The 22,460-nt window shown below is 37.9% G+C and overlaps 1 protein-coding gene across 6 annotated transcripts in view; it reads right to left on the reverse strand.

The window, feature by feature from the left end:
• Nucleotides 1-21,408, reverse strand: part of BTBD9 (BTB domain containing 9) — a 136,161-nt gene extending 114,753 nt beyond the window's left edge. For 2 of the 6 annotated variants that reach the window (XM_054820155.1, XM_054820159.1), the window contains exons 1-7: nucleotides 20,692-21,408; nucleotides 18,519-18,685; nucleotides 12,306-12,516; nucleotides 10,848-11,211; nucleotides 8,995-9,259; nucleotides 6,869-7,088; nucleotides 2,888-3,007 (exon numbers count right to left, since the gene is read on the reverse strand). In XM_054820155.1, coding sequence (XP_054676130.1) covers nucleotides 2,888-3,007; nucleotides 6,869-7,088; nucleotides 8,995-9,259; nucleotides 10,848-11,211; nucleotides 12,306-12,516; nucleotides 18,519-18,600 — 1,262 coding nt within the window. In that variant the 5' untranslated portion in view covers nucleotides 18,601-18,685; nucleotides 20,692-21,408. Of the gene's footprint in view, nucleotides 1-2,887; nucleotides 3,008-6,868; nucleotides 7,089-8,994; nucleotides 9,260-10,847; nucleotides 11,212-12,305; nucleotides 12,517-18,518; nucleotides 18,686-20,574; nucleotides 20,602-20,691 lie in introns of those variants that run through there. The other 4 variants (XM_054820157.1, XM_054820156.1, XM_054820160.1 and 1 more) reach the window with 4 other exon arrangements.
• Between the last annotated feature and the right edge of the window lie 1,052 nt (nucleotides 21,409-22,460).

The following is a 22,460-nucleotide window of genomic DNA, read 5'->3' on the forward strand; positions in this document are numbered from 1 at the left end:
GAAATAAATGGGTTTTCTTCATTATCTGTTGATAATCTGGTAACAATTTCTTTCTAGACAGAGCATATAAAACACTTAAAACTTATCTGTGCTTTGATAAGCACACAAAACTTATCTATAAAAACAGAATATCAAAAATTAAAAGAATACATTCTGACAATCTCATATTAGCTCACATTTTAAATCTGTGCTCACAACACTGGAGATCATATCTCTTTTAGATGACAAAACTATGTATTTTAGGATTACTGTTTTGTGTATGTTAATATCCTAGAGATAACTAATTTAACTCATTTAAGTAAACAAAACTTCTTTAAATACATAATCACAAAAACCTCAAATTAGAGACAGAAAGAAATAATCCAGTCCTCCTTGCTTACTTCTTTCTCTACAGAATATTAATTACAAGCCAGATAAATAAAAATCTCAAATACTAATATGTATGTGTACATAACCTCCCTTACTCAAAGCCTCTCCTCTGGAGGTCAGCTGGTCCAAACCCCCAATTAAAGCAGAGCCAACCTTCAAGTTGGACCTATTTACATTAACACAAATAAACAAACACATAGTTCTTAACATGGAGCTTCTCAAAAAAAAAAGTCAGCAATTTTAGGTCTCTAATTACATTTAAAATAGCCTTTTCTTTTTATTTACAGGAAAAAATACATAAAAAAGAACAGTAAATTATAGTCACAGTACTTTTACTCGACTGGCAAATGCACTCTTAATATAATGTAGGCTTCAATTCACTGATGTAAAGAGAGATTACAGAACAGTCTTATCTAAACTATCCTGAATTATCACATTGAGTCCCAACTGAGAACTCCTATTGCTTTAAGGTTACTACTCCTTAACAATAAGTACTCATAAACTTATGCTGCTACATGACTTTCTCTTTAGCTCTTTCACTTGATCTTCAAAGTAGCTGCACCTCCAGGGAATTCCCCACCACTCTGTGGATACAATAATGAGGAGCAGAGATTTATAGAAAATAACAGGTTTACTGGGGATCGTGGAGCAGAACAGGAAAAGTGAGAGGCATGAGGACTATGTGATAAGGAAATCTGTGCTGCAGTTACCTGGACAACTGTATACTTCAAATATGTGCTAAAATAAAATTGCAAAGGGGAGGCTTCCAGGTGTTTTGTGCATGCATTTAAGTAGATAATATATAGCTGTGTGTACAAAAACACCACACAAGATTAACTTCCTCCTGGCAATCTGCTCCTCCAACAGAGGGCAAGTGACTTACCAAGGTTTAAGAGACCATACAAGAGGTCATTTTGTGCCAAAAAAAAAAAAAGTAAGGTACCACCTAAAACTCTGGCATAACCTTCTCCCCTCCACTCTTCCCTCACTGCACTTTCAGGCAATGCTACAAAGAGCCTTCACTAAAACAGAACAATGATGCTTTCAAAACATTGCACAGACACACACAGAGATGAAGATAGCTGAGGGAGGGGATGACAAACAGAGCAACTGACGTTGAAATACAAAAATCACTGTCAGATAAGTCTTTGGATAAGGCCAAAGAACCATTGCTCTTTTGAAAGATGATTAAGGGAAGTCCCACCATAATATCTTAGATCTCTTCAAATCTTCTTGCTAATATGATGGAAGGAAAAAAGCTGTGCTTACTAACAATCTGTCTACTTTGCACCAAGGTAAGGTCACACACACAAAAAAAAGATATCCCCAGGAAATGTAAAACACCTATAAACTCCATGATGCATTTCATCACTACTAGATGATTTATTACAGACATCTTTAAGCAAAAATTTATCAGATATACACACCAACAAGGGGACAGCGCCAACCATTTCAGAAAGAGAAAATAGGAACATCAGAATCATAAAACTTATAGCGAAAAGGTGAGAATGCATTTGTTTGTCTCAGGAAAAACAAATTTCAAGTCAGTTACATTCAGTAAGGACTTACTAAAAGCAGAGGGAGGCTGAGAAATAGTTACCTGAGGAGGAGAGACAGGCAAGTGACCCACCAACCAGACTCTTTCCCCATAGACTACAACTGTTTGCCAGCAACCCTATGTTGCAGAGGTCACTCTTTGGGGAAAAGAAAGCACTTCCCCTCCTTGGGGATTCCCAGAGTTGCTGCACTGATTAAAAAGTTTGCGTCTACAGAGTAGCTACTACAATACAGGACATTTCCTTTTTTGGGTCTATGACTCAAAATCTAATGATGTTAGATCTAACACCTTTGGAATCTACAGATTGTGGGCTCTCTAGCAATGAGCTCAATTCAGTTTTTGGATTAGACAGCTTCAATGTGATCATAAGCCTTTTCCAGAATTCCCAGCACCTACAGTAAAAAGATATCATCACTTTAATAATGATTAAGCCCATTGAGCTGCTTTGGTTTACACAAAGCATTGCTCAAATATACTTAGTCCTAACCCTCCCCTTCCTCTCTTTCACAACTGCTTAAAACACTCTTCCAATGCAACGGCAGAAAATACATAAAATATAAAAATACATTTCCAAGTTGTATAGCAAATATGTAAACACATTTTTAACATTTTGGCAGTCAAGGAATGATGCTTACTACTTAGTGGAAAAAAAGCCCAAAACATCAGCTGCAAGACAAAGAGCGAGTATGACTCAAAAAAAAAGAAAAAAAGAAAGGAAGGAGAAAGAGACACATGATGGAAGCATCAGAGTTTTCAAAATAAGATGCCTGCAATTTATCATCTATATTTATATTTTAAAAGCATCCACAAAGATAGACAATTTTTTTTTAAGACAGCTGATGAAAGTTGTGTATATCATACATTATCAGAAATACATTATGCAGTAGCAAAATCCAGCAACTCATTCTGGTGTCAACATTATTCAATGATAGCCATAAAACATCACATTGACGAACTAACCTGCAGACACGGGCAGGAAAATACAGGTTCTGCCAGGACCGACAGAGGTATTTAGAGTGATCGATAACCCGAATCCAGTCTAACTCATCCATGGACACCTCAATGTAGTAGGAATAAGACCTATGGATTGTCAAAAACACTGGTTAGAATACGAGCAGCCACATCTTAGGTATTAAATTTTACACTTTCTTCTGGATTTTCAGTTATGCTGAAAGGAAGGCTATTTGTTCCTACCTACAGGCCTGTATCTAAGATTTTTAAGAGAGATCCCTATTTTCAAACTAGCTGTGAAAATAAATTCACATGCAGTTATGTTTAGAGATGTTTTCAGAATGACTTAAAAATATCCCACTTGGAATCTGCAATAATTAGATGAGACCATTGTCCCTCAAAAAATGCAATGGAGACTTTCAACTCAGTCATAAAAATAATCATTTGTATTCCTTCTGTGTGGAATAAATCTAAAATACCAGTGATACAGTTATTTCTATTGCCATATCAATAAAGAAAAATCAAAAAGCATTCAGCAGATCAAAAATGCAAATTCAAACCTTTCACTTGAAAAAAAGAAAATTTACTTTACGATCATTTTCTTGCTGATGTTCTTCTTCACTTCTGACCTTAAGTCTATCACTACTTACTTACACACCCCAAAACTACCTCATCAAAAATAAAAAAATAAAATAGTCACCAACACAATCTGTGTCTTCCTCTTGCTTATCAATTGTTTAGCTTATAGTCTGCTGTTAGAAAAAGCAAACCCAAACTAAAACTTAAAAGCCACAGCTATTTCCATGTTATACCTACAACAGTGATACTCAGAATAAGGCAGAAACTCCACTTGTGGATCAGCAAATTGTGAAATATATGTTTTGGAGTATTTTCTTTCTGTTAATGTAGTCTGCAACATTCACGGGCATTTCAACAGCACTATGTTAGCACTTACCTTCCTTTCACACTGATTTCTAAAGGAAGAGTTGCTTTTCCAGAGTTCTACACAGACATTTTTTGTTAAACATTAATGCCTTTGTTAATATTTCAAATTTTTTGCCAAGGACTTAGAGGGGTAGATGTCTAAAGTGGTATTGTTTCAAAATTCTTAAAATATTAGGTAACACTGTTAATAGCAATCTATGCACTTAGAAAGGTAATGCAAAGTCTTTAAGATGGCAATTGCATAATCGGCTTTCACATTCACACCAACCAGATGTGTAATATTCACAACTCATATAAATACACTGTGGTTTAGCAACAATAACATTATTATTACTAACCCATGCATATTTGACCAAATTAGGCTTGAGCATTTTACAGTTTGAGCAGCTTGGATTCAAAAGTTACTGTCTGTCCCCTGGGTGGTAAGAATTTAGGGATTCTCATGTCACCTTTGCTAGACTAATGTAAATTTGCAACCAATACACAACATACTATTTTTTGTTTGTTTCTGAAGGTACCAAGCAAAGAAAAATTATCTCAAAAATACAGTTCCATTATCATACACAAGGCATATGTATATGCCTGCTATGCCTTTTATTTTTCTTAAGGATAGCATCTTTTGTGCAGAGGTAATTTGGACAGCCAGTCTCCTTAGCACTTTTATATCTAAAATTCATCTGTTAATAACACCTCTAAACAGAGGCACAAACCACATCTGTTAGTTTGTATTTGGTTCTGTTAAGAATGTACATTATCTCTATAAAGATATCCAACAGACCAGAGCTTCACAAAGACAGTTAAAATGACTAAGTAGTTTAAAAAGATGTTCAATAAGAAGCAATCACGCACTTGTACAGTTGCTAAAACATCTCCTTTGGAGACATTATTCACGTATCCCATGAGAAAGATGCAGATAAGTGCTGGTAATTCTTACACTAAAAGAGTATACAAGTTGGAAAGGATCTCCAGAAAAAGCGAGGACAATCTTAGAGCAAGTTCCTTAAGGTCTTGGCTGGTAAAGTTCTGCATATCTCCAAGGACTGATATCCATAACCTCTGGGCAAACTCTTCCCACGTTCAACTACCCCGTTATGAATTATTTTCCTAATATTTAATAGAAAATCTTGTTGTTTGTGTCCACCACTCTTTGCCCTCCTCAGCACACACAGCTGTAAGACGAGTCTGGGCCTGTATTCTCTGTATTCTTCCATGAAATAGGTGAATAGCACTAAGCTACCCCTTCTAAGCCTTCTCCTCTTAAAAAAAGCAAGTTCTGTCAGCATCTCCTTGTACATCATGTGCTCAAGCCCTCATCATCTTGGTGTCCTGCTGAACTCACTCTCCAGGATGTCAGTATCTTATACTAAGGAGCCCACAACTGGACAAAATACTCCAAATGTCTCCTTTTCCATTTTCCCCCCAGTTGAGCTACTGGGGGGAAAAACCTGACAATTCAGGTACTACACCTGAGAAGAAGAAAAAGGAAGTCCAACAGCAAACTTTTCACAGAAAAACAAAAAAGTCAGGATGACACAGAAACTAGATCCTAAACCAATGTACCCTCAGTATTTTATGAAGACAAAAAAACCAAAGATGGACCCAAAAGACGTCCATCTTGTCTGATATTCTGCCACCAACAATGGTTTGTTCTACAAGTTTCAGAGGAAGGGCATAGGACTCCAAGCAACAGATAACGTTTTTAATGAGTTGTCCCAAGAAGGGTTTTATCCTGAGTTTCAGCAGCTGCCGATCTATACCTTGCAGGTGAGGGGAACTTTACCAGTTACAAACTCTCTAAAAATTGTTACAGAATATGTCATTATTAATAAGTCTCTAATACTTTTTCAAATTTTATAAAATTGGTTGAGAATTGGTTTATAAATTCAGTTGATCATCTGGGACAAGTAGTTAATATTGTATGAAGCAGGTCCTTGTACCTTCAAAGTTTTACTTTTCAATCTTTCCAGAAGGAATACAGAAGAAGCATAAATTTCAGTCAAACTGAATCAGGAGAACTTACTTGAAAGAATTCAATAGCTAAAAATTCATGCGGTTTGTTTTGAATGATTAGTAACTGTAATTCATATTTTAAAAAGAATTTAATTTACAAGAAATAAAAATAAAAATCAATAAAACATTAGTACACTGTTCTAAAATAACACGGCTTAGTTAAGAAAACAAAATGCAACTGTTTTGCAATTCTAAACTGTCTGGAAGTAATATAAAATTAACCTTTTATCAGAAAGGTAATAATGTATTAAAAGTATAAGTAGCTAGTTTTATTGGTTTTAGTAGAAAATTGCTTATGAATACCTGCATGGCAAGTTATAAAATTAATATATTCAATTTGTCAGATAAAAAGAACCTTTTAATTTTCCTACTTAAGCAGTCACTCAGTTGCTCAAAAATGCATAATTTGATCTTTCATGCATTCCATAGTAATTTAAAGCAGCTGAGCATAAATTGGCTAAGGCGTCCATGACAGTTCATACTTCAGTCTCATCATGAAGCAGCTTCTAATAACTACTGTAGTTAGTCGGTAATTCACATTCTAAATAAATTTTACTATCTCTGAATTATTGTCAAACTGTGTTATTTCTTAACATATTGAAAAAATCTGAACAAACAATCCTTCAGTGTTTGGAATGTAAATATGTAAAAAATATGTTTTCTGCAAAAGAACTGGAATATTGTTTTTCAAACTGAAATAAAAGCAGTTGAAAACTAAGCGGCAAATAGAAAACAATTAAAAACATTTAAATTACATAAACTTTCATTAGTAATAGAAACTATTGAATGAAGACACAGAAAATACATTGAAATATTATGAGGTAGTTTAGTATCACAAAATACGGTCTGGTGTGTAACCAACCAAAGCTGCATTTAAAAAAAACACGGTCTTTTCAAATAAAACTCGTCACTGTCATCTCCAACACTGCATCGTGGTGTTTCTATAAAATATTTAACGACTATTTTGCACTGATATATTACCACCAGTACAGAATAATGCATTACCTTCCCTTTTTATGTCAACTTGGCACCTACCGACTATCTCTGTCCCACAGCAGTATTCGGATGTGGTTGATTATTGATGGCTGGCCTAGTTTAATTTCAATTCCAGAACGGCAGTCATCATCGATTGGGTGTCGAGAGAAGCCATGATCCAAGTCATAGTTCTGAGTATCCCCATCTAATAAAGCAGACTTCAGCTCCCCTTTTACCACCTGTGCTCCGTACTTCATTGTTGCAATGTTTTCCCCTGGTACTAAGAAGAAAAGGAAGTAACTGCTTAATTTTTATACTCTCATACTGCAAATTAGATGTTCTGAACATCAGCTGTATTAGGTCAGAACAAAGACTTATTACCAGTATCCTTTCTTGGCCGCAAACACATGCTCAAGGGAAGACAAAGAAAAAAAAAAAAGACAAAAAAAGACAGAGAAGCATTTTAGAAATTTTGCTTCTTCCATTTCATTTGATGACCCCTAGGTTTTTTATGGTAATAGTAAATAGTGACCATTTATTAGTATTTACTCGTATAGATATCGGTATGTAGTATCTATACTCTCGGTCCCCTTCATGATTTTACAAAATTCTATTGCACCTTCTTCATTCAATCATCACTTTCCTTCTGGTTTTAAAGTTTTGGTCCATTTAGTCTCTCCGTGTGATCAACCTCTCACCATACCTCTTTTTCTGTTCTAATTTCAGCTGGGTTTTTTGTTTGTTTGTAAAGCTAAACAAACCTGAGTGAAATGGGAAATTTTTGGTTACTTGGGCTTTGAACCAACATGGTAAAGTAAGATTTTTGTGTCGTCATTTCACAGTAATAAACCTGTTACATCCTAAGAACAGCTATCTTCCATCAAGATTAACGGTGGATAATGATGCCTAACTCCAACTACAAAACAGTATGTTGAACCACCACCCTGTTAAAAAGACATTTTTAACACTCTTGCTTAAGGAGAGACTCTAGGAAACATGATCTGAAAGCTAAATGGTTAAAAGTTGCCCTTGAATTCTTCAGGCAGGTTGGCAAGAGAAGTATGAATTTTAACAGGATGTTAAGTTTGACATCTAAAGAACAGAATTTGAAGTGGTAAAATTTAACTGTATCATAGTACTACTACATAAAACTGTCAAATGTACAACTATGAAATTACAAGTGGTCATCAATGTTTCTACAAACAGAAAAAGTCCCAAGAGCCTGAACTCGTACTAAAACAACACAGAATTTCAATTCTCTAAAAAGGTGTGACTTTGACAAAGCTGGAAATTTTGAGATTAGGAGCATATTATTATGGAGACATAAATACACAGAAAAAGAAGTCAGAAAACACCGTTTAACTCTTTCAAATTTATCTACTGCACTGTCAACAACCTGTCTTGCATGGTAAGACTTTTACAATATCCTAATCTTAAACTCACATGTTTAAATATTAATATCTGTAACTTCTAAGAGAGAACAAAGTGGAGATGCAGTTCTGAGGAAGCAGTTGCTATTTTCAGGGCTCATCATGCATGACTGACAGACTACAGGCTCTCAAAGAACATTTAACTTTGTTGTTTGCTGTGGGGCAAATACTCTATAAATCACACATTAGATAGCAAACAATGTATTTCTAAAGCTCAGTGTTAGATATTCTTGTTGAATTAACAGAGTACAGACAAGTCAAACAAAAGGCTTCTCGTATTTTTTAGGCTTCCATCAATACAATTTTGGAAGACTTGTTTATACTATTTGGACAAGCATTGAAAAAGTAAGAGAAAAATCAAAAGCAGTGGAGAAAAGATGAAAATCTTCGTGAAGTAGAAACCAAGTCGCTATCAATATAAAACGATTTAAATATCCCACGACCAATGCGGTTTTATTTTTCATGTTTTTGCAAAAGCTTTTCTATTAAAATAGCACTTCCTCTAGGAAAATACATTCTTATTACAATATTCATGTTTGAGCAATATCTGAGATACAAAGCAAGAAAACACTCTGACTAATATTATTTGAGAATAGAAATGGCAAGAACAGTACATAACAAGGTATTTCATTATGTAAGCCTTTTAAAATACATAATAATAGATAAAAACTCAAAGCACAAATTAACCATATCCTCCAGACAGCTACAGTCACTAAATGAGAAAAAACCAATCAAACAAAAAACCCTGATGCTTACTTAACATGCCCCTGTAGTTGAGGTCCATGTCCCGACTCTCAGAACGAATCTTAATGGCATCTAGGATGGCATCAGGTGACAACAATCCAGAAGGTCTTACAACATTTAGTAGTTCTGTTAGACTCATTAGTGGCAAACGTACTGCTTGCATGATTTCAGCGTGGTTTTCCTTGGGGTTATGCTTACACCAATTCATCAAAGCTTGGAAAATGTCCTTCTCAGGAGCTGCAAATGAGTCCCTCAGTACAATACTTAGAAGAGCAGCCTGGGAAAAAAAAATCCACAAACAAACAGAAATAAAATTAAATTTACTTTAAAAAAAAAAAAAAAGAAATTAAAATAAGGCAAAAATTAATGGGTATTTTAACTTGCAGTTATTAAAAATAATCTCCAAAGGAGTGACTAGCTGAAACTGTAGCTTTAGTTACTTATGCAAGAATTATAGAAGCCATCACATAAATAATAGGTAATATTACAAACCCACTGGGAGAAATAAGTCAGAATTGAAATGTGGACAACTAATCAAATCAATTTAATTCTAATTACTACTTCAAATTTACTTTGGAATATAAGAAGTGATTTGGGGATTTGGTAGTATAGTTCAAAACATTCCTTTAAACTTAGGCTAGTTTAAGAACACTGATGAGAAAAATAAAGTGTGGCTTGGAATCACCTTTTTAAACTATTTCTAACTATCAGGAATCCCCCCCCCCTTTTGGTACTAACAGAATCAGCAGGTAAAAACTTCAGTGGCTTTTATTCATGCAAAAATCCCACTCATTGCAAAATGACAATAAAAAGAATTCAGCAGCTCTTTGACTTTCACTTAGCTAGCAGAATAATTAGGAGTTTCCCTACGAAAAGGATAAATCTCTCTCATATACCAGGACTGGTTATGCCAAAGATGTCATAAAGTATGTGCTTCCCAATGAATGATGTTTGCCAATTTCTTCATTGACAACATGCTCTCAGAGCTCAGATTTAACAAACTGCACATGATGGAGTGCAGTAGAGAGAAAAAAACATTTTTTCCCCATGACAACTAATAAGTCAGTCAGCAGAGCGTCTTATACTTATTCAAGGAATAGACCCATCACAGCTTTTCCACTAAAAACACTAAAAAAAAAAATTAAATCATCATTCATTCAAGATGCTCTACTGCTTCGTGTGAACACCGCTTGAAAACACTCTATCACTATTATGTCCAGCTCAAAAACCACTCTACAGTAAGTGGAAAATTTCAGCGTCACAGAACAGCCTGACTTGGGCACAAATATTTATGCATCTAACAACAACAAAACCATCACACAAAACCCCAAAACACCCTACACCACCACCATATCATGCAATTTCAGAATACGATGACAATCAGCAATATAAACCACAGCAACCGCCAGAATGCTTCAGCTTACACAGCAGAAAATCACCCATCACTGAGGCTGCTTATATCAAGAAATTAATAGAATGGGGTATCTTCTGCTATCTTCAAATCTTTATATCCCCTGGGCAGCATTCAGAAGCCAAATTGTATTATTTCAAGAACAGATGAAAAAAGATAAATTAAGATTAGATTGCCTGCTCCCATCTTTTAGAATACTCCATCAGATTTAGTATATTTAGCTATATTGACTGGTCAAAATTAAATACCTAAAAAATTCAGAACAGATCACCAGGATTTTCAGTTCAGCTTGGCTTGAACATTTCCAACAGTCACAGTTTCACCAGTATAAAATGTTACCTGTTAAGCTAAGGTATAAACTTGCATTTGGTACCCCCGTTAGTATTTTATCGTGAATATGTATACAGATTAAAATTAACATTTCTAAGGAAAAAAGTGCAAACAAAAGATGTACCTTAGAAAGCGACAGGAAGCCTTCGCTGGAGAGCACCTCTTGGGCATTTCTATCCATGAACATACAGCACATACAAGTTAATTTGGGAAGAGAATAGAGACTGGCAACATCAAATGTCATACAGACATTCTGAATATTAAGTATTGTGCAAAGATACTCAGATGTGGAATCCTCCAGTTCTGGGAACCCATATTTATGTGCTAGGCTTAGGAAGTCGAGGAGAACCTCCTCTTTTTCATCTCGTAGTGTAGCACGACCAGTGTAAATATATTTCAACAGCATGGTAAATGCTTCTGCAGTGGTGTCCTGAAGAGGAATTTCTGCTTCAGGCTGAGATTCTCTCATTCCACCATATAATAATGCTCTATAAGGAAGACAAAATTTGAGAAATTTAAATCCTGATAAAAACCAGGCAAAAAGTAGAAAGAGAAAGGAATAAATGGGAATAAATGACTATTTACAGCAAGGGGAATACAAAGGGGATATGGTTTAAGAATCTACAAAAGAAAAAGCCTTATACTTGGCATTTAAAGTGCAGCTTCTGCTCTTAAAGCAGCTGCACAAGAATAATATCCTAATGCATCATGTTTTTATCCTACACAATTGCTCCACCTCCATTTCGAACAATAGCTCGCGAAGCGGAAATTGAGATATGATTCTCATACTACTTTTTTTTTTTAAATATAATGCTATCAGCGAAAAAGGGGAAAAAAAAGAAAAATTGTCAGACAACAAGTGAAACAAATAGTGTGCCACTGTAAGAGCAGTGTCAGGTTAGCAAATCTCAGGATTCTTGATCCTCTATTCCTTACTCTAAACCCAGCAACGGCAACTCTGTTGAAATCCTGTATCTTGAGAAAAATCAAAGTACTTACAATTATTTTTTAAAATATGATAGTTTGAACACAATTTACACTCACATTTTAGTTTAGTTATTAGCCTATCCCTCTGATAAAATTAACTGGAAGAAGATTATCAGGAAGTTCTATTAATTACATTTAGAGTGAAAAACGCCCAGCTCTTTGAAAAGCTGGATTAGTATTATTCCTAGTTTTAAAATATATATTCTAACCTGTATCAGTCAGACCTCTTTAAATACCCAATTCCAACGCATCAAAAACTTTCTAATTGCGTATATTCCGTAGAAGCACACCATCCATACTCTGAGAATCAAAACAATTTTACAGCAGAACTTTTCTGTGCTGAAGTTATCTTTCTCCTGAATTTGTGAAACTACCTTCAAAATCCAATTTAATGAAGGTCAAAAGAATAACATCATGACATGGTATTTATCTTTTTATATTTGGACACAATGATTTGATGGGCTGGGAAACATTCACACAGAAAAGGTCACACTCAATGGACAGATGATTACACCGTGAAAAGTTCATAGAGAAACAATGTTTATCTTATCTGCATGAAAATTTCCTGTGAGCCTGACAAAAAGCTATACTTCACCTGAAATAATGGCACCTCGCAGCCAGGATCACTCTGTGTGCTGGAAAACGTTTCTTTTCTACAATAAAAGTAACGTCACTATATTCTTCCCCATTCATTAGAGCACCAATATGCTCTGACAGAATATGAACATGGTCAATCTCACCCACAGCTGTGTACGGACGAAGGGGATGGCTGTTACTCATCTTGGAGGGATGGTGATATTGATAGCCTAAAGGGAAAAAGAAAATCACCAGTATTATAAAGGGCACAAATATTAAAAAATGGCAAAGATCACACTGTGATTACAAAAAAAGCAATTAGTGTAAGTTACCATATATTACAAAAAAAGTGAAACCAAGACATTTTCTCTTAAAGTTCATTTACAACAGGACTCGATGCAGTTTGCATCAAGAATTCTAGCTGACAGAAAATATCTCAGAGAACTCTGCCACCTTGTTGTTCTGCCAATCCACTTACTTAAAAGTTTCCAATAAAAGGAATTAAAAATTAAATAATTTTGATTATAGTTACGGTTAGAAAGTAATTTTATCTGAATTAAAATGCACACAAATTATAAAGAAATAAATAATTTGACCAATTAAGCATAGTCTTAACTCCCAAGTCTCTACTAAAATCAGTGATGAGTAAAAACATCAGTGTTTTTGCAGAAATCCAATCAACTTTCCAGAACCGGGAGAAAATAAACAATTGGGATAACTTTTAATAAATAAAGTCTGTCAAAGAACAAAGCTTTACAATGTCCAATTCAATTTTCTTACCCTTTCCACTCAGTTTGCTTGATGCCTTCTTGTTCTCTCATATATGTAAGAAAATAAACCCCCTAATATCTCCCTGTCATAAAAATAGGAGACTGTCAACTAATGTACAATACAGATTAATGCATTAGTCATATTTTCTATGGAATTATTTTATTACATCTTAATTCACAAGAGGTTTTAGTTTTGTTGGTTTTGGTTTATTTCAGCAACAGAGGCTTTCTGTCGTCTCAGCGGCAAGAGCATCCACAGTAGAGTTTAGGTCTAAAATCAGCTTCTATTGTTACACTTCGGTTTACATTAAAATAAAACGAAGTCGGCTGTTTCAGATAATAACCATTCATCTACCCCATCCAGCTCTGGGGTCGCCAGTACAAGACAGACATGGAGTTGTTGGAACGAGCCCAGAGGAGGGTCACAAAGTTGATCAGAGGGCTGGAGCACCTCTCCTGTGAAGACAGGCTGAGAGAGTTGGGATTGTTCAGCCTGTAGAAGAGAAGGCTCCGGGGAGACCACACAGCAGCCTTCCAGTGCCTAAAGGGGCCTACAGGAAAACTGGAGAGGGACTGTTGACAAGGGCCTGCAGCGACAGGACAAGGGGTAATGGCCTTAAGCTGAAGGAGGATCGATTTAGATTAGATATTAGGAAGAAACTCTTCACTGTGAGAGTGGTGAGGCACTGGAACACGTTGCCCAGAGAGGTTGTGGATGCCCCATCCCTGGAAGTGTTCAAGGCCAGGCTGGATGGGGCTTTGAGCAACCTGGTCTGGTGGAGGGTGTCCCTGCCCATGGCAGGGGGGTTGGAACCAGATCATCTTTAAAGGTCCAACCCAAACCTTTCTATGATATCTCAAGACACCTTCTCTGCTCCAACGACTAGCCCCTTTTCAAAATGGGCACATACTTAGTGCTGAAGAAAGATACTGTACCACAAGAAGCAGGAAAATTATGAGGCCATACCCTGCACCCAGCAAACACACTAATCTTTCAAGTGAAATATTCATGACATGAATGCATTTTTAAGCTGCATTTTAAAAGTATTATAAGAAAATACACATTTCCAGACATTGAGCTGTTGGAGCGAATCCAGAGGAGGGCCACAAAGCTGATCAGAGGGCTGGAGCACCTCTCCTATGAGGACAGGCTGAGAGAGTTGGGGTTGTTCAGCCTGGAGAAGAGAAGGCTCCAGGGAGATCTAATTGTGGCTTTCCAGTACCTGAAGGGGCCTACAGGAAAGATGGAGAGGGACTGTTTATCAGGGAGTGTAGTGACAGGACAAGGGGTAATGGGTTTAAGCTGAAGGAGGGTCGATTTAGATTAGACGTTAGAAAGAAATTCTTTACTGTGAGGGTGGTGAGGCACTGGAACAGGTTGCCCAGAGAGGCTGTGGAGGCCCCATCCCTGGAAGTGTTCAAGGCCAGGTTGGATGGGACTTTGGGCAACCTCATCTAGTGGAGGGTGTCCCTGCCCGCAGCAGGGGGGTTGGAACTAGATGATCTTTAAGGTCCCTTCCAACCCAAACCATTCTATGATTCTATGATTTCTACCCCAACAAAGAAAACACATGCACTTGTGGTTAAGTGTTATTTGCACTTCTGTAACACTTGAAAATGCTTAACCCAAAAATCAAGATACTGTAGAAACACAGCCCCAAAGAACTTTAAACTAAACTAGAAAAAGCGATAGGCACAGAAAACAAGATTTGAGAAAAATACAGCATACTAAATTGATAATACAGATTACAGCACAAATGGGAACAATCCCCCAGCTTTCCTCTCTGCTACTTGAATTAGAAGCTGTGTGCCCATGTAGCCAGTACAGCACGAAACCAGCAATACTGGCCGAGACACCTGGAAGCAGCCTAACCATAGGAAAACAGAACACTGTACAGACATGCTTCTATCCTGACACAAGATAAAATTAATTTTTATGGTTTTTCATAATAACAGACTGTTTCTTCCATTTGCAGCTGTTAATCTACAATTAACTACAACTCTGCACTGAACAGATTTATGAAACATATACGCTTCCATTAACATTTACTTTGTAACAAGCAAGATTTAAGTTAACTCACATCCATCCAGTTGCATCTATTTATACTAGAAATAATATTTATCACAACATAATTGAGAGTTTATAGACATCAGTAAAATTGAAATACCCTCAAAATATAAACCCCTTTTATTACACCAAAGAAGCAAACAAAAGGATGTATTTGTTACTTGGCTGCAAACCTCAAACCTCGATACCCCTTCAAGACTTCTGTACCTTGCAAGTCTGTAATTGCTAGTCTTGATCTTCATTCACAATAGTCAGGCAACTCAACTACATGTACATTGTCAAGCAACTCTGTACTATCTCTCTTCTGCTAGTTCCAATTTTGATTGATTAGGGAAGTTCATTTATGATACTTCATACATGCACAAGTACCATCACGTTTTGGTTTTAAAAAATCTATTTTTAATTCCATTTTTTCTACATTCTACTTTGTTTCCTTCATCCATTCTTACATCTGAAGAATAAGAACACGTACTGTCTGCATAAAACTGAGAGACTGTAAAAGTGGTAAAGATAAGGGAATGCCATAGCTGCACACTAATTTTGCTTCCAGTAGCTTTGGATGTTGTCGTGTGCCAACAGGGTGAAAAGTTCAAGGGAAAATTGTTTCCATTTCAGGTTAAATAAATAAAATCAAAAGCACACTTCCCTCTGCAGGGTACATAAACCTCTCTCTAAACAAGAATCAGTGTATAGAAGAGGGCAAAATCTGAACTGGGGACACTTGCTAATAAGCCGATAATGCCAGTCCTTATAAACATCAAGACTCTGAACTACAGCAAGTGATGAAAGTAGAAATTTAGAAATCCCTGTAAGCTGCAAGACAAATTTGTTTCCATGTTTAATGCTCTCCAAATTGCTGGTACAATGTACTATTCTAAATCTTCAAACAAGAACATGCTGATCATGGGGAATACAGGACTCAAATGACAGCTACAAGCCTCTGGCTGAGGAGCCTTTCAAATGCTTCAATCCCACTAAGTGTTGGAAACTGGCAAGTTTATGAAAACTACATATGTGCCTTATATGCTTTCCGTGGGTAACACTAGTATATTGAAGAAGCATGCAAACGCATTTATTTGTTTACTACTATGCATTTCCAATGCAAGTTTCATCTGTATTGTGGATTTTCCATATAAAGCAGCCCAGTGCTTCAAAATATAGACCCAAATAATACATGACTTCAGATCTTCCCAGACTGGACTAATTAATGGTACAAATTCCGTCAACCCTTGACGTGATCTGTACATTTCTTGTTTGAGGAAGTAAAAAGTAATAAACTGGTTTAGTTGTGGCAAGTTGCTATGAGCTCACAACTTCTCTGTATAGCTAAACATATATTTTTCTATGATAAAAAAAGACGGATGCTGCTGGGAGCTTGGCAAAACCCTTCCTGAAGATCCCTCTGGCATCTTCTGTCATCAAAACATGTCACTCCTTCCGCAGCATACAGGTGTTTACTCTTCCTAGCAAAGAACAACATTTAACCAGCTTCAGAATAAAAGGCCAAGCCATTGACAAGCCTCTTGCCAGCACCACAACCTATTTCCAGGAGGTATTCAGAGCTCATTAACTGCTTCAGGAGTCAGCTGCTGCAGCTTTGCTCATGTCACAGAAATAAAGAAAACAGAACAGTCTTCTCAGTAAGTCGGAGGCACCACTAAAACTGCAACAATCTCAAAAGGCATTTGTTAAGTCAGAAGGTCTACAAATCACTCCTGCCTAAGACCTCACCGGAAGACGCGCTTCTTGGTGGCCACCTTCAACAGCGAGCATGTGAAAAAAACAACCTAGTACTTCTTATGTAAGGCAAAATGCAATATTACACAATGCGTGTCATGGTGAGAAAAACAACAATCCCCCCAGGTTTCAGCTTCCTATATTTCTTTTTAGTAAGTAATCTGTAATGTTACAGCATACAAAAATGTAGTCTAGAAAATGCAGCAGCAACAACAGCAAAACCCCAATGACGTCTTTACTAAAGAACTCTCAAGCCAGAGCTACAATAAAGATCGGTACTCAGTTGCTTCCCCCCCCTCATTTGGGTGATCACTAAAGAGTCCTCTGAAAAGCAGTGCTGTTTCAATGAAACATGGAAGAGTTGGTTTTATACCAGGGACAAAAAAGGAAGTTCATTAATAATTTGGAAATTTTTTTTTTATATAAAATGAGTGAAAAATGTTTATATAACTGATAACCCTATTGAAACTTTAGAAATAAATGCAAGTAAACAGACTATTGCTAGAATTAAAAATTGTATTAAATAAATCTGGATTATAAACACTGAGCAAAAGTGTTTCATGGGCATGAAATTATAATTCCTTCAGCATCTAGTATGTACCTAGGAAGATAATAAAAGATTTTGTCAGAATTGCATAACTGGAATTTTCTTAAATATAATTCTCTCATACCACTATTTTATCTAGAAACAGGAATTGGTTCTCAGTTGATTGGAAGAGATTTGAGTACTATTTCAATTTTTTGTAACTTATTACTCCATAAAATATTTTGCTGTGCTTTAAATAAATTCCAACAAAATATTACTTTAATTACCATTTCTATTACCATAGACTCACAGAACATGGCAGGTGTGACAGTAAGGCTATTATGCAAACATACCATTGTTTCAAATCACATGGTTTGTTTTTTTAATGAATATACACATCTTTTCATACAAAAAATATTTTTTTCTCATAAGTTCTGGTACAATAAGCTAACATCTCAGGAAACAGGAATTTTTAGTAAATATTTCAACATAGAGTATAACCCAAGTAAATATTTTGATCTTGTCTGAACCCTTGCTACACAAGCTCTTTTGTACTTCTAAATAACAGTAACAAAGTTGACTCGGAGTGAAAATTGTAACAGAAAAAGAAAAAAAATACACGTTCTAATACTTAGTATCCAATGGCATAATCCATTCAGTACAAATTTAAAGATGTAGAATATGAAAGATCAAGTAAATGAAATTTACAGGACTTTTAAGTCTCATCTCCAACCCTTCTGTTATCAAAGGATTAAAAGAAAAGCAGATGTTAACTCTGGTTAATGGTAAATAACCACACCATTCAATGACAGCATTCTAAACAACAATTTAGTAGCAAAAATGTTTTGACTGGAAGCAAATGGGAAGTTATGCACCGCTCATCTGCAAACACATGCCCGTTACTTAAGTGCTGTAGTACTAACGTTTTACATTCTGCTCAGAGACATACTCCTCTGATAGAAGAGCAGGAATAAGTTTAGCTAGGTACAAACAACAATATACAAAGTGCAGATCATTTATTAACACACATCATATAAAATCAGTGTTAATGCACTTGATACCACCTGGTCAAAATGGCATACAACTAAAACCTCAAGTTAAAATCTCAAGAAAATACATTGGTCCACTCACCAGTAAAGCTGTCTGAAGATCTAGAGTGGACGTAGCCTGTAGGCAGATGACCAACTTCCTGAAAATTAGGGTTCTTTGCCATTCTGAACAGCAGAGAGATTGAACAGCAAGCTCATAGAAACGCTATTCAGCAACATCCAGCTGCACAGCAACAATTGTACCATTTCCTGAAACAATGTACGAAATGTATACCATCAGAAACTGGGGGCATGTAGCCTACGGCAAACACAAGTGAGATGCATATTTCTCAGTTAAAATTTTTGTGGAACTAAATTCTTAAAAAAAATCCCTCCATTCTATGGGAAAACTTCTAATATAAATTAGAACATACCATTAGAATTTTTTATTTTGAACCGTCATCATTTAATTTTGCTCATTTTTTTAACCATCAAAAAAGATGGTAACATATTGCCATTCATTTGTTCACTATAAGGCACAAAAATTTCATCCTGACGTTCTTGCTACAGCATTAATGTCCCTGAAAACACCATTTTCCCACATGGAAGGCCTAATGAAACCAGGTCTATACAAACTGTATCACATGTTTTATTCCCTACACATCCAATGTTCTTGCCTAGCTAACGGTTTTGGGAGTTTTGTTCCAGTTTTGGTAATTGTTTTGTTTGTTTGGGTTTTGGTGGGGTTTTTTGTTTTTGGAGGGGTTTTTTTGGGTTTTTTTTGTTTGTTTGTTTGTTTGTTTTTTACAATACTTCAGGCAGTTGCAGATCTTTCTCCTGTGCAAGCCTTTAATTTTCCAAACAGGAAAACAAAACAAAACTGTAGGGTGAGAAATACAGAAATATAGAGGCTTTATTTGTTTAAATACATAACCAACATAATGAGTCTCTCTCAACTAGTATAAATTATTGTTATTCTTCTCATCATACCTGCCAGCAGGAAAAATAAACTATACTTAATTTCCTAAACACATGATACCTTGATCTATGAATTCTCTCATAAAAAACACTCTAATCTTCTTTAAAATACACATTTAAGGGAGGAAAGGAGGAGAAGGAAGAAAAAATATTTTTAGGTAGTCTCATGAACTGGAAGGTATCCAAACACCACCTCATTCCAGCAAATTGAAAACAGGTATTTGACAAAGATGATCACATGGTTTGGGGGAATAACATGCAATATGTAAATATTTGTTCCTACAAGTAACATATGTTATCAAATTGGCCTCTATTATCAAAACATATTCAAAAGCCATTTATGAAAATTCTTGGGGCTTTTTTTTTTTTTTGATATAAATATGAGTGAACAGACCTCATTTACAGATTTGTAACAGAAGACTTGCCAAATACACCTACGTTGTGAGTAGGCTCAAACTAAATCTTAAAACACAAAAAAATTAAGCGATCCCAGCACAGGGCTTTCTTTGGGAAGGGCCTGTGTGCTGAGCCTTAATTACGCGAGCAAAGAGCATGATTACAGGCAGACTGCTAACAAGGTAACATCAATCTGGGGATTTTTTAAGTGTCTGATAATACGGCAGCTTCTTCTAAGCCAAAAGTAGTTTCAATGAATCACGGCAGTGCGCAACTTACAAGAGTAGTTAAGACCCCAGAAGAACCCGTGAAAATACTGTGTGTACTATCGAAGCGTCAAAATATCGACCTAAGAACACCAACCAACCAACCAAGGAAACACAAAGCCCACAGCAGGGTGTCGCAAAGCGCAGGGGCAGGCGGAGGGGAGGCAGGTGAAGCCGGCGCCTCACACCCACGGAAGAGAGGGCGGCCGAGAGCCGGCGATCCGCCCAAGGTCGCGCCCGGAGAAGCCAGGGCCGCCGCCTCCCCAGAAGCCGCCTTCCAAGGCTGGAGGCGCCGGGGAGGGGACCCCTCGCCTCCGCAAGAAGACGCTTCAGGTGAAAGCCCTTCACCGCCCGATGCGCCCAGCTGCTTCCCGCGGGCGGCCCGCGCTCCCGGCGGCGGCGGCGGCAGCAATTCCTCGGCCCGAGCCCGCCCCATCGCCCGCTGCCGGGTCGACCTGTCCGGGCCCGGTGGGAGCCACCGGCGGCAGCGCATCGCCCCGCCGAGGGGCCGGAGCTCACCGCGGGGGAGGCCGCGGGAGCCGCCACCCGCCGCCGCCCGGTCGGTCCGCACGAACCCGCTCCGCAGGGGGGGACGCGGACCGCCGTACCCGATCGCAACCCTCCCCCGGGACTCACCAGCCCCACCGACAACAAGGCCTCCACCCCCTGCCCCGCAGCCGTCACTACGTCAACCGGCGCGCTGACGTCACTTAGCAACAGCAGCCGTCCTCCTGCGTGCTGACGTGCGGCGGCAGGTCCCGGTAGCGTGGTGGGCTCATTTCGGCCTCCGTAGTTCCGTTCGCGTGATGGCTGGCTTCCTCTTCCGGCCATGGAGCGGAGGCCGCTGGGCCGGAGGAAGAACGTCTGGGCTTCCCCCCCCCCGCGGCAGCGTCCGCAATGGGTCGCGGTCCCGCCGCCCCCGCTCAGGGCAGCCGCGGGGCCGGCGGGAAGGCCGGGCTGCTCGCCGGTACCGCGCCTCGGCGCACTTCAGCGGGAAGGTGGGGGAGTCGTGCGCGCCCCCCCTGCGCTCGGTGAGCAGGGAGAGCCCGGCGGCCGCTGCAGCGCCAGTGAAGGTTCCCTAGGCCAGCGTTGAAATAGCGGCGTCCCAGGCAGGGCTGCGTGGGACCTTCGTGGCTGCGTCCTCCTGCCTGCGGGCAACGGCCAGCCTAGCAGCAGATGCCAGCTTTTGTCAGAAACCGGGCACTTGTTCAGACCACAGGGACGCTCAAATGCCCAACCCTTATAAAATAGCAACTGATGTTTAACCGTCCCTGTCGTTCTCATCCGCTGGTACTCGGCTCCATCCAAGATAGGTGTTACCGTGCACTTGCCGGTCTCTTGCCAATCGGTATGTGCTTCCTGAGTAACGAGAGCCTCCACGCATCTGTAAGGAGAGCGTGGGCTTGTCTCTACGTGACGGTTATACTAATTTCTGCTGTACTGCATGAGGCTAAATTTAGGCCCTCCAAGTGGCAAAGCACTACATGTTATCTAATTCCATGCTTTATTTGGCAAAAAACAAGTGGTACCTTAGAAGAAGTAAAATCAGCATTGCCTGTAATCAGTGAGAACACTAAATAATTTCCAAAGTTTTTACATCTAAAATCTTTAACATCTGTTGCAGGGTAAAAGAATCATCATTAAGTGTTTCTCTTTAGTAGTTTATTCTTGAATTTCATTATTGAGAATACTGGTTTTAATTAGTCCTCAGTATGGCAAGCAGCAGTAACTTTTTTTTTTGTAAAAAACCCCATACCTTGCCACTTTGTGATACTGCTGTAACTTGTTTATAGATGCCTATTTTTTTACCAGTTTCCTCTTTATTGTCTCCCCATCCATCCCGTTACCTATACTTTGTCAAGTACATAAAAAAACCAAGGGGCATTCCAAGATAAGCAAACATGTTTAGACTAACTTTTGAGTACTAAGCGGAAAACCTTTGACATAGCCTGCTCCTCCTCATGTAGTTATCCACTGAAGTACACACCCTTTGACTTACTCATCTGATTTAGGAACTATCCCAGTTTTAATTACTGGATTCCATACAATTGGGTCAATAGCTTTTCCAGTCACACCTGTACTTTGAAGTGTAATGAAACAAGTCTGAATGAAACACACTATGTTGATAAAATACAAACCACCAAGTTACACGCTTGTAAAATTTTGAGAATTTCCTTGCCAATGCCTTGGTCATAAAGCTTTAGATGATATATCTGTATTGACTGAAATCAAACTTAGTTTTAGACAACTTTGCTTAGACTACTATTAGTCTAAATAATTTTTCTACTCACACAATCTAATGAGAGATTCTGAAGGAACTACAGTTAGCATTTGTGCTTCAGTTGAGTTTTACTTCATTTTAAGTTCCTATTTCAGAACACCAGCAGCAGAAGGGATGTATATGA

Source organism: Grus americana, chromosome 3 (assembly GCF_028858705.1).
Source record: "Grus americana isolate bGruAme1 chromosome 3, bGruAme1.mat, whole genome shotgun sequence".
Lineage (NCBI taxonomy): Eukaryota > Metazoa > Chordata > Aves > Gruiformes > Gruidae > Grus > Grus americana.